At 29.7% G+C, this 12926-nt stretch overlaps 1 protein-coding gene across 4 annotated transcripts in view; it reads right to left on the bottom strand.

The window, feature by feature from the left end:
- Positions 1 to 12926, bottom strand: part of LOC124357398 (protein Fe65 homolog) — a 125849-nt gene that overhangs the window by 21959 nt on the left and 90964 nt on the right. For 3 of the 4 annotated variants that reach the window (XM_046809159.1, XM_046809160.1, XM_046809162.1), the window contains 7 exons: positions 10521 to 10646; positions 10247 to 10416; positions 8799 to 8917; positions 8146 to 8255; positions 7168 to 7366; positions 5544 to 5671; positions 4555 to 4560 (listed from right to left, as the gene is read on the bottom strand). In XM_046809159.1, coding sequence (XP_046665115.1) covers positions 4555 to 4560; positions 5544 to 5671; positions 7168 to 7366; positions 8146 to 8255; positions 8799 to 8917; positions 10247 to 10416; positions 10521 to 10646 — 858 coding nt within the window. The remainder of the gene's footprint in view (positions 1 to 4554; positions 4561 to 5543; positions 5672 to 7167; positions 7367 to 8145; positions 8256 to 8798; positions 8918 to 10246; positions 10417 to 10520; positions 10647 to 12926) is intronic. The other variant, XM_046809161.1, reaches the window with a different exon arrangement.

Consider the following 12926-nt stretch of genomic DNA (forward strand, 5'->3'; position numbering starts at 1 on the left):
AGGCTCTGTGTACTGCTGCAGTGTATCTGCTCTCAGTACTACTATTGTGTTTAAACGTTTTCATTTATAGTTAGCTATTGATTACTTTTGCTATTCCAAAGGGCATTCAATACTTCCTAGACGTGATTTTCTGTATGTACTAGGAGGACTATCTGATGTGTGTTGCACTAGTACACACCTTTATAACTATATCAAAAGAACATGTTCACAGCCAGTGATCACCATCTCTACCTCAGTTTTGTAGCACAATTTATAAATCACTCACGAACTATTAAAAAAAATACTAAAAGATAGCGATGACAAAAAAATCAAGGATTTTACATTATTATTCATACTAAACTTTACTGGCAATATTTACTATTCGAAAAAAAACAATTGAGAGTTGTGTAAATCTGCTTTTAAAGAATTAGAACTTCTGTCCTTGCCTTGTCTACATATTTTAAAAACTATATTGCATTTAAAATTTAAATGTAAATCATTTGAGGGAAATGATTACCATGATCACAGCACATGATATAATCAAATTCCTAGACCTCAGCAACACAGCTGAAATTTATTTAGAAACCCTACATCTAATTAATGTTGTATATTTTTCAGTATTTGTCAAACATATAAAAGTATTTTTTTTACACATCTATAGGTATTTCTTAACAATTTACATTTATTATACATTTGTAGGTAGTGACATCTTTTTTTTATATTTTATTTCTACTGTTTATCTATATATGCAAGGGTGTTTTAAACCAGAAATCTCACGTCTAGTAGTCAAACAGCTAACTGCAGAGGTTTAGTTTAAGCAGATTCCCCACTAAATCGATCCCAAAGAATTTGTCTAACATAATTTCTACTTTGTAAAAATACAAGATGTTCCAAAAACAGAGAATCCCATGTTTTAATCTAAAACATTTCAAATGCAAACACACGTCATGTGTACATAATTTTAAAAATTTGTGTTTCTTAAACATTTTGGTGAAAATAAAATTTAATTATTTCTATTCGTTTTAAAATGGTGGTGTAAATTGTATAAAAATAGTGTTTTTTGCTTTTTATTGCCACTCATGTGATCCACACTAAAATAAGGATTGTTTCTACACTTCATGCCACAAGCTTTTAAATAATAATAATAATAATAATAAATAAATAATAAATAATAATAATAAATAATAATAATAAATAATAATACCTTGCATGTTTTGTATCACAGAGTGGCAAAAAACACTTTGAAATGCGAGATAGTTAAATGTTTTCTTCCAATATGTTTAAAATACAAAGAGCTTTTAAATTATATACAACATGACATGTTTGCATTTACAATTTTTGAGATTTGAACAAGGGACGCCTTGTGTTTTGGACACCTTATACTTTTACAGAGTTAAAATTATAATACACACATTCTTTAGGGTAAATTCAGTAGGAAATCTGTTTAAAATAAATGTCTGCAGTTTCCCGTTTGAATGCCTTTGATCACGTTTGACTGTATATCTTTGAGATCAGTGGTCTGAAACAACTTGTATATGTTTGTATTTGTATATTTTGTTGATTTTTGCTATAGTGAAAGTAAATAATTTAAATATATTAGTATTATAGATGAGCACAAAATGTTTTTGACACAAAATGTTTTACCTTTCTTCATTTTTTTGTCTTATATTATAATAAAATATTTTATGTGTATATTAAATAAAAGAAATAAAACTATAAAATTATCTCTTGAAATAAATATGTCATGAGTTTTTAAACTACTGCATTGTAAGTAAAAATAGCACTCTTGGGTATGTCAGTAGGCCCAAGACTGTAACACTAAAAGAGTTAAAATAGCAAAACAATACTGCATGTATCAATACAGAGTATATGATCCCCAGTCCGAGATTTGATATGGGGACACTTTATATTCACATATCATGCATTCTCAATAGTTTGTAGCATTAAAAATGTACTCTCTCTATTTCACATAAACACTTGAAAGTAAAATAAACCACTCAGTTTCATATGAGTAGCATAAAATCTTTCAAAGCTGTTTTAAATAAGTTTACCAGAACTATTCTTTGCCAATATCTGTGCAAGTTGTGTTTGTTATTAAATGTTGCCACTGCTGTAAGCCAAATATACATGCAGAAGCTTGTGATTTCCCATTAGCAAAAAACAGGAGCAATCTGCAATAAATTTAAAACAGGAGCAATCTGCAATAAATTTAAAAATGTATCATGTGGTAGGGTGAGGCCTTTTTCCAAGTAATTATTTTATCATAAATAAATTAATACAATCATAATTTTTACAAAACACCAATTTTTATTGATTTTTATTTGGAAATCAATTAAAGAGCATTTTTTTTATTTATAGACACATTTATTAAATGTAGTTAAAAACCTAAAACATATTGTTTTAATTATTGAGTAGTTTTTACTTATTAGAATCATTTTCCATATATCAAAGAAAAATCCCATTTTAAATTTTGTAAATGATTACTATTTTTACTAACTAATAAAATATTACAAATTTGTGATGTGATTTGACATAAATGTATAATGATAAATTTATGTCTTATTTCTAACACGAAGTAAGGAATAAAAAAACTATTATATTTTAAATTATTTTACAACGACCAAGGTTTAGGCACTTTTTTTAACCGGTGGCCTAAATCTTCTACGAGAAACACCGGAATGCTGAAAACAGCCATATCCATATTGCATCTTCCACTCTCATATTTCATGTGCAGAGACATGTACCAGAGGGTACTAAGTCTGAGCTGTGTAGTGGGTGAGTGTACTGCACCCAACTGAACTGTTCAATTGAGTCTTTGAGAATCACCAGAAGCATGTTATGCAGAAAAATAATTCCTTTACTAAGTATTCCTCTACGTTTGTTTTGAATTGCGTACCAAAGTTTCCTCAAAATATGACAGAAACATACCACGTTAATGGTTTCACCTTTAGGAAAGAATTCAACACGCAAAACCTCTTCCTTATCCCAAAACACAATGCACATGATATTTTTGTGCTGACATAGTTGTTTTGACCTTGCATTTCCAACCTATTCTAGCACTTTCACCATAAATCTCTGCAATCTAAATGAATTTTGGCCTTCTTGATATTAAACAACCGCAGTACACGAGACTAACCAACCATATTGATGTCATTACAGGGCTGATGAACTAGTAGTGCTATGGCGAAATGGCACTTATTTCCGTAGATGCCACGTATTTGGGATTAAATTGAATCACAAAAATGGTGAGCAAAAACAGTAAATTATTTGTTAAAAACTATGAGCGATTTTTAATTAACAGTATTATGACAAGTTTTGCAGATTTGAGTGTTGAAAATATTTGGAACACTAAAATATTGCTAAAATTTATATTTTCTAGACAGTTGTAACTTGTATCTCCTTATTAATCAAGAATAATTATATAAAAAATTAAAAGTCAGATTTGTTAAACAAAAATTCCATCAAAAATTGCCCCAACTTATAAATTCTAATCCCCCCACTTTATTTTCTAACTGATCCTGTTTTACCAAATAAATATTAATTCCTTTTTATATGGAAAGTATGATTCATTTCAGAATATATCAAGTAAATTATCTTGACATTAGGTACATTTCACAGATCCCTTAGGGAGACAACAAACTAAATGACTTTTATCCTTTATAAATAGTATACAAATATTTACATACAGATATTTGGAGATGTTGGCCAACATTGGTGTTCCTGGGCAATGTTTTTCAGTTTTCAGGTATTTAATTTTCGTAATTAATTGTAAAAGGCAAAACAAAATCTAAAATCTCCAGTATTTATTGGAAAGTATTTTTGTGATTATTGCTAATGCTAATACACCTAACACAAAGACATTTTGATAAGTTATCCCACTTTAAAGATATTTTTGCAAAGTTTGTTATTTTTTAACTCCTCACATTAGGGTTATAATGCAATGAATGAGAAGCAGTCAAATTAGTGATAGTATGTACTACACCATACATACCTTCAATTATTTTATATAAAAATATATAATTCTTCATCTTAAAAACCCTCTGTCTTTAGCACTTTTATCTGCTTTAAAGAACTTCTGGTTCTTTGTAAAATTGTTATACTGTGCCAAATAAAAGCAGATTGTGTTGCAATTTGTGCTATTCCTTCATCTTTAATGATTATAGAACCAAACATTTGTAATTTTAGTTTTTACCTGGATACAAACACTTTTTAAAAGGCCTTAATTGCATACATTGATAAATGGAATAAAACTGATTAGAGGTATGTATTATGTAATACTACAAACTGTTGCTTGATCTTTAATTATTCTAGAACCTAGAAATGTGTGATTTTCCCCGCAACATAGGTAAAGCCAACTTATGAATGAGTGATTTGAACTATTTCTTCCAGGGACTTTAAGGATGTCTGTCATTACATGAGGTTACAACAGTTCACAAATCCCAACATGACAACAACATATATTACAATAGACGAACAAAAATAGTACTAGGGGGATGGATGCAAGGAGTTTGAAAGCATTGAGTGTACCATGCAGCAACCAACAATCACCATAATACAGTACAGTAGAGTGATTACCTCTCCCTGGACAGCAACCGGGCAGGGAAACAAACAACACATTAGCTACAGAAGGACAAACTAGTAACAGCAATAACTGTTCACTAATCCACTAATATAAAACAGCTAGTACTGTACATTTAATCTCACTAATATTTGTACAATCTATATAAAAAGAATTAATATATATATAATTGTAAATTAATACAAAACAACTTATCTTGTTTCTTTAACATGTGAAATATAAAACACATTTTTATTCCTGAGATACAAATTTTAGTTCCAACTTTACAACTATATTTTTAAAATTATAAATTATGGTAAAATAACTAGACGTGTCAAATGTGGATCACTGAGAAAAATATATTTATGAAATATATTATTTTAAAAGAAAGAGCTCAACTTATTATTACTGTTAGAATTTATTATTGAGAAATAATGTATTACATTTCCCTTTGTATGAGTTTTAAAAACATCATCCATGTCTTATTACCAGCAATACAGATTACCCTAACCATAAAAAATAAGCTTATGAATAATAAAACTTATATAACACAATATCAAAACTTTTTACTTGGTATTACACACTTTGATTTAAACCATTTGTGAAATAGTTAAAAATTAATTAAATATCAATAAAAAATTATTCTTTGAAAAAATGTTCAACTCATCCCATTCCACCCTATTATACCTACCAAACATCTAGCAAATGATCCTATATACTAGACTACCAGTTCTAACATGCAGTAGGGAGAGGTACTTATTCTCTGATATTGTAGTTACTCTCTACAACATAAACAAAATATTCTTTATTTACATAACTGATTTTTGTTACCTGCATCATATTTCAATAGTGACAGAGTTTGAGTACAGATATATCATCTTGGTAGTAACAAATGGTTGGTTTGTATTAATATTACAGTTTTGTTCTATGTATATTATTAAATAACTAAGCATTTTGCTGTCTACATCTAAATTGTCCCAGAACATATAGAACATTAATCACCCACCTGCCGTTGTCTCGGCCCACGCCCCACACTCGTATCGTGTGGATGGGCTGAGTGTTGAGAGTAGTCAGATTCTCTGGATCTATCAGCTTCAGGGCTCCCTCGTCCAAGTCCATGAATAGATCCTTGCCCTACAATCATGCAAACATATGAGGTCTTGAGCCACTGCAGTTTATGTTACTCATTGCAGAAGAAAAACACCTTTATGAAATTTGCAGCAAGAGTCAGAAACAATTCAAACTCTGTTAAATAGTTGAATAAAAACAATTATATAAAAAGTGTGGTATTCTTTAACCCTTTGAACCCCAGACCAAAATATTGATGGTGGAAAAAACGTACCAAAATCATTTGACCTAAGAACTACCGAGAATCCCCGGAGCAGAAACAGCTGTTTTGCATACTATTTGTAAAAAATTAATACTTTTGCTATTTTTTATGCTATTGTCTTGTATTACACACCAAAATATCCAGAATGAAATTGTATACACAGAAAAAGATTAGTCTGAAGTATAAAAAAATGTTTAACAGCATTAAAATAATTTTAAAATATATGTATATAGATTTTTAGGCAAAAAAAATTGATTTTAAGATTTTTTCATTAAAAAATAAGAAATATTTTTACTATGGGCACCCACATTTTATTTGTCTAAATTTAGTTTTGTGTATGTAAAAAAAATTATATTGATATCTCTAAAAATAAACTTTTTTTGAATTTTTATATAAAAGTATGCGACTTGTAAAAACCTCTAGGCATACAACACAAAAATCACTGATATTACCTAAATAAATAAATTAGTAAATAAAAAAATTAGTATTTTAATAAAATACATATAAATATGTATTAATACTCATAAAATAAGTATTTTACGATTTCAAATAAATATGTATTAAACGCATATACCATGGCGACGATATTACGTTGCCCGGGGATTCTCGCAACTTCATTGGCGACGATACATCGTCGCCGCGGGGATCTTCGCATATCTTCGCGGCGACGATATTTCGTCGCTTGGGGTTCAAAGGGTTAATTTGTCACGAGATTTCTTAAAAAGTGTTATGTCAATAGATATAGTTTGAGAATACTATATCACAAAAAAGCCTAGATTGGAGTGCAAGACTTAGTGCTTCGGAAGCCATGTTTATCTCACTGTTCTATAAAAGTTTTGTAGTTTCCATATTACTTTTCATAAATTGTTGATTCAAATGTATTTATAACCTAAGAATAGGGAAATTAGTTTGATACACTAAAAATAATAGAACACAGATAGAAACATGAGTTAATAATCACTAGTCACTTTCATTATTTAGATAACCATCTAAAATTATGAGCCTACATTATTTGGATATTTTTAATATATAACGGTTTCTGAATGTATCTGAAAAATAAATAAAGATCACCATTGAAACATTGAAATAAATAAAGACTAAAATAATAAACATAAATACTTAATAAACATTTATGATTTAAATCAAAATCTTTTGCTAATGCTATGTATATGTAGATAATTGAAATTGTAATGAATATTTTTTAACAATCATCTTGCAAATTTTATTAAAAACAGACTGGTTTTAAAATAGTCAGATTACAGGGTATTATCCTAGTAACTAAGATAGTATCTTCACTCACGTCTCCCCAACGGCCAACATTGTCTATGAGATCGTTGCGGCCAAGGGACAGATCTACGATGCACTTGTTGACAGCTTTACTGCTGCGCTCAGGAGTCAGATCCTCTTCTGCTATCTCCACCCAACCCAGTGAACGCACAGCAAACCGTATTGGGCGTTCCTTGCACTCAGGTTCTGCTCTAGCAGGGTAGCTCCTCCTCCTGACATAGTACACACGCATTACTACAATGTTTTAAAGTAAATGATTTGTCTTTTCATTTTCTAAACTACTGATACTAGTTTATTTGAACCAGTAAAATCATAAATAAGTAATACAAAAGTGACTAGTGGATTAAAAATTACAAATCTCCTTGAATTCCTTTTTCATATCAGAGCAAAACACTGCATGTATTGGATGTAGTGTCATATAAAAAAAGGCAACATACAAATCCACCAAGATAATTTTCATTCAAAATTGCAAAAAACAAAAGTTAAAATAGATATCTCAGAAGTGTAATTTATGGGACACTGCACTAAATACCACTGATCTGTCTTATTTTATCAATAAAACACAAGAACTTACTAAACATTTACATTTATACTGCTGTTTACAGCAGCAAAAAGTTGGAAATACAATAAAATTAGATTTAATAAATCAACTTTTTCATGTGATAAAATAAGAGAAAACAATCTAAAGTAGTGAACATTACTTATAAATAAAATTTAGCCAGATAAATCACTCTATTAGAAAGTATTGATCTATTTAGAGGCAAGGATGTGTAAAGTGAGCACTCAGGCGGGAAGTGACAGGTCAATGGTTTGCTGCTCTTCCTGTCCATGTGGCATTGTTTAATCACTTTGTTCTTGTAACAAATCTATTTATAAATATTAATATGGCTAAAATAAAACCATTTTTATAATAAAATCTGAACAGAATTCAATAATTATTGTTTGGAAGTACATATATTGCAGACACACGGATAAGCTAAAGGTAACATACTTGAAGGCCAGTTCCTCCTTCTTGCGAGTATCGAGATCCTCGAGAGCTGAGCTGGTGTTGCTCCGTGTCACCAGGCTCACAACTCCACTTTGCTGGTATGAATTTAACACCTGCAAATCAGCATTCTCTCATTCATCTTACATAACATAACTTCATTCATTACTCTTGAAAAAATAATGAGCTAAAGATGTATAAGTACAATAAAATGTGGCATTTAATAATAAAATACAGATACCAACAAACACTTACTTATTTACACAATTGAATACAGTTTTTCAAACAAATAACATTTATTTGAAACTCATTTCTCTAAGTTTGTTTGTAAGTAAATATTCCAGTGTTGCGGAAACTTTGGTCCACCCTGTAGCACTATATAACTGACTGAACTCAAGAATAACTGTATCGTGTCTATAATAGTAGCCCTTAGGAAAGAGTTTTTTTGTAATTTAGATGTTTGGAATGAAGTAAACAAGAAGGTTATTCAGATAATAGAACTATTATTATTTTATATAAGAAATATAAATTTAACTTTTGTAACCATATTCCTTATGAACAAGAATTTCTTACCCAAATTATTGATAATTTGTAATTTATAAATTAAAGCATAAATGTGCATAATTGAAACTAAAGGTAAAACATTATTCGATACATACCGTCTCAGCCTCCTTGACGAGGGGAGTGCGAGGCTCATGCTTGCCGCTTCCATCACACTCCGGCGGATCTCGTTGTATAGTTCCACTCTTGATATGCCAGTAGTAGGGCCCATCATTATCTAGAAATATGTCCATCCATTACACAGAAACTTCAACAGTTTGTTAATATTTTAACTGTGAAGAGCAAACAGAAATAACAATGATCAATTTCAAAATTAAATAATCTTCTGTATGAAATATTTTGTAGATTTTCAAATAAATCATCTGTACATAATTTACAAATTTAACCTTCTAATATAATTGTTTGGTTACTCATTGGAGGTAATATCAACTTTAAATTGGCCTGTTAACATCTACACAATATCTAAATAAGGGGCATCCAAAAAGTGTTTCACAATAATGCCTATTATGGTTGATTAGTCTTGTGTTTATTGTGGCTGTTTAGTGGTTAGGAAAGTGAATTAGAGAATTAAAAAGACCAGATGATTTACAATTTCTACAAATTTGAAGAATGGTTTTGTATGACAGAATTAACCCAATTCTTCTGGAAAAAATGTGCACTGTTTAACTATCACAAAATATAGGATGCTAAAATTGACAGGTTTTCCTCTTTAAAACCTAATGAATTCAACAACATTTAAATTATTGACATCTCTTTGACACAAAGGCAATTTACCATTCTACCCAAAATTATTTTATGAGATAACTAATAATTGTAGAAAAATAACTAAAAAACTAATTTTTTAAAAACTTTAAATAATATATAATGCACAAATACATTTTTACATTTAGGGTCTTTAAAAAATGGTTGGTTGCATTGAATGAAATCTCAATCACTTTTTACAAAACTACGCACTAAAAATGTAATAATACTCAAATGGTGTTTTACATTTAAAATTGTTTATCAGTTCACTTGTCCCTGCCACATGCTTCGTGATTGGTGGCACAACAAGTCCTTTGAATGTGATAATGATGCACAAAATAGAATACAGATAGGACTGTATTTACTGGTGGTATTGTTAGTTGTGATAAGCTTGTCAACCACTACAAGTACCTGGATAAAGGCAGAAACTATGTTGAAAAAAGTTTAAGATACAATCTTCATGTAAAAATAAAATCATCTTAAAAGACGTTAATTTATTTAATTTCACAAAGTTATTTACTTTACAGACGTATCTCATACTAATCTCAATACCTTGTCTACACAATCACTAACTCCTATAAGCATACCAACTGAATCGGTATATACAGGATGTTTATTAGATTGATATAACATTCAAAACAATATGTTGCAGTCAATTATGACACATAATAACGAATCTAATATGATATTTAGTATTTATTTTGAATCCAATAAAATATAGTATTAAGTTTTTTCCTGAAATAAATACATGTGTTTTAAAATGAAATTAAATGCAATAATTACTATAATTAGCTGAGTAACTTACCTTCATGTCTCTCCCAGCCTGCAGGCAAATCCTGGTCACAGGGGGATGGAGGAGCAGGTGCAGCCTTGGCAGGGCTAGACGGAGGTGACCGTCGCTTCACCGGTACAGCGTACAGGTCATTGTTCAGCTGCCCGGGCACATGAGGGATGGCACTTGTCTTTTCAAAAACACTAAAAGAACAATAAAAATTAATTGAAACCACACAATAATTTTGTTTATTTCACAACTAGTATATATAGTTAATGCATATGCAAGTTCTGACATGTATACACACTTGTTATGCTCTGTAGTTTCTATGAGGTCAGGCTTGGAGAGGTGTAGAGTGGCTGTAAGGTCCAGTGGTCTACCGCTGCGGTTCAAGTTCACATTCACAGAGTTGTCCAACACTGCAGAACTGCCCCTGCAACAGATTATAGCCCATTATTGTAGCTATTGACCACACAAACAGCTCCACCTAAGTTCTCAATCATTACAAAAATAATTTTTTTAATTATGATAAGTGGGCATTAATAATCTGGACATTATCTGTTCAACCCGCTAAAACATGTAAACAATATTACAATATTGAACATGAAATGACAGGTTACAAAAAGTTTTATACTAGACCAATTCCAGACACATTAGTAAATAAAATTTGAGAAAATTTTTTTGAATAATACAAATATATACAGATGTTTATTTATGTATATTCATAATTAAATAATGAAAACAACATATTATTAGAATATTAATTGAACTGCAGATTTCTCAAAATATACAAAAAGAAATACACTAGCTTGAGTTACAAAATAATTTTGTTTCAATGGTATTATTTGTGTGAACAGGTAATCAACCATATAAATTCTGGATTATATGCAATTCATTTCTGTCACATATATATATAATCATCAGTTTAAAAAATGCTTCTATGCCCATATTTAATACGACATTGCATATGGAATTAAAGTGTATGGAGGGACCACAAACCAAAACATAAATAATATTATTCTGCAAAAGAGAGCACTACGAATAATCTTGAAAATGAAGAAGAATTCTGCAAAAGAGAGCACTATGAATAATCTTGAAAATGAAGAAGGATGAATCAGTTAAAAATCATTTCACAGAACTAAATATTTTAACAGTGCATAGTCTTTATATTCTACAATATATAATGTATATCATGACTCACCAATTTAAGTTCAAAATTGTTGTGAAAAACATACATATAATACTAGGAATAAGAATGAAATAATAATACCTAAACATAATTTACAATATTAAAAAAAAACTTCTTATGCTGGAATAAATTTTAAAAATTCAATCCCAAATACAATAAGAGTTTACACAATTAAGACATTTAAATCACTGCTAAATGATTACTTAATTCAAAAGGCTTTTAATTCATTTGAAGAATTTTTATTTGATATCATGAATTATTTACGCTGTGTTGTTATATTACATGTACATATTAATTTCTAATTGGTTTTAATAGTTGTATAAACAATTTAAAAATCAGTGTTCTTTATATTATAAGAAATGATTAAGTAATTTTAATAATCCATTTTAATTGAATAACGTAACAATTAATGTTATGAAAGTTATTATTACTGTACAATTAGTATAATTTTTACATTACATAACCTAGATATAATGACACTATTTGATGTACCCATGTGCATAAAATATAACTAAAGATATTTGACTATTGCACCACTGGAGGGTTACTTTTCAAGCCATTGCCCAATACATGAATTAATATTATTCAAAATGCATCTCTAAAGGGGAACTCAAAAATATGATTAAGATTATTATACTTTATTGCAAATTAACTTCCAATACAAAATATAAGACAAAGTTTCCTATTCTACCAAGGGGTATGGGGGCATATTTAGGGTGAACTCTACAACACATTACAGCAAACAATTATCATAATATGTTTTTAAGTAAGGCTCCAATTCAACCTTATACCTCATCAATCCTTCCCACCCAACCAGTAAAACTATTGGAAATCAAGTCTGAAGCACAACCAGCAACACTTGAGACCCACTAAACTCGCCAGACTCTGGAAGAAGATTTGACTGTGAGTACTCCTTTGTGACCTGCAGACCATTATATGGAGTTCAGGGTATAATAAGCCAAGTGTGGAAATGGGTCACTCAGTCACAATACAAATGTCATATACACGCTTTGTAATAACTTACCAAAGTCATTACAAGAAAATTGATGACAAGTGTCTGCGATGTCAATACTGTACATCTGTTTACCAGACAATACATTCTAAATAATGATTATCGAATGGATCTCTCATACAAAAGGTATATATCAGACCTACAATTTCTCCTTAATACATAGTGACCATACAAAACTCAACAGGAAAACAATAAATCTATTACCGTACTATGAACTGAAGGAGCAGAAAGTCAAAACTCCATCACACATGTACTTAAACCAGTTCAGGAAATTTCTAGTCTATCCGTACATTAAAAAATATATTTAAAATTATATTACTATATTTAAAAAATATTTCCACCACAATAGTGAAGAATATAAACAGTACAACTCAATAAACTTAATCAAAGTTTATCACTACGAAGCTGGGTTAAATAACTCAATATTTTAAATAATTAATTTGTACTGACTGAATATAAAATTATTCTGTAATTATAAGAGGTGTTGTTTGTTTAAAAACTGAAAGCAAAAT

Source organism: Homalodisca vitripennis, chromosome 3 (assembly GCF_021130785.1).
Source record: "Homalodisca vitripennis isolate AUS2020 chromosome 3, UT_GWSS_2.1, whole genome shotgun sequence".
Taxonomy (NCBI): domain Eukaryota; kingdom Metazoa; phylum Arthropoda; class Insecta; order Hemiptera; family Cicadellidae; genus Homalodisca; species Homalodisca vitripennis.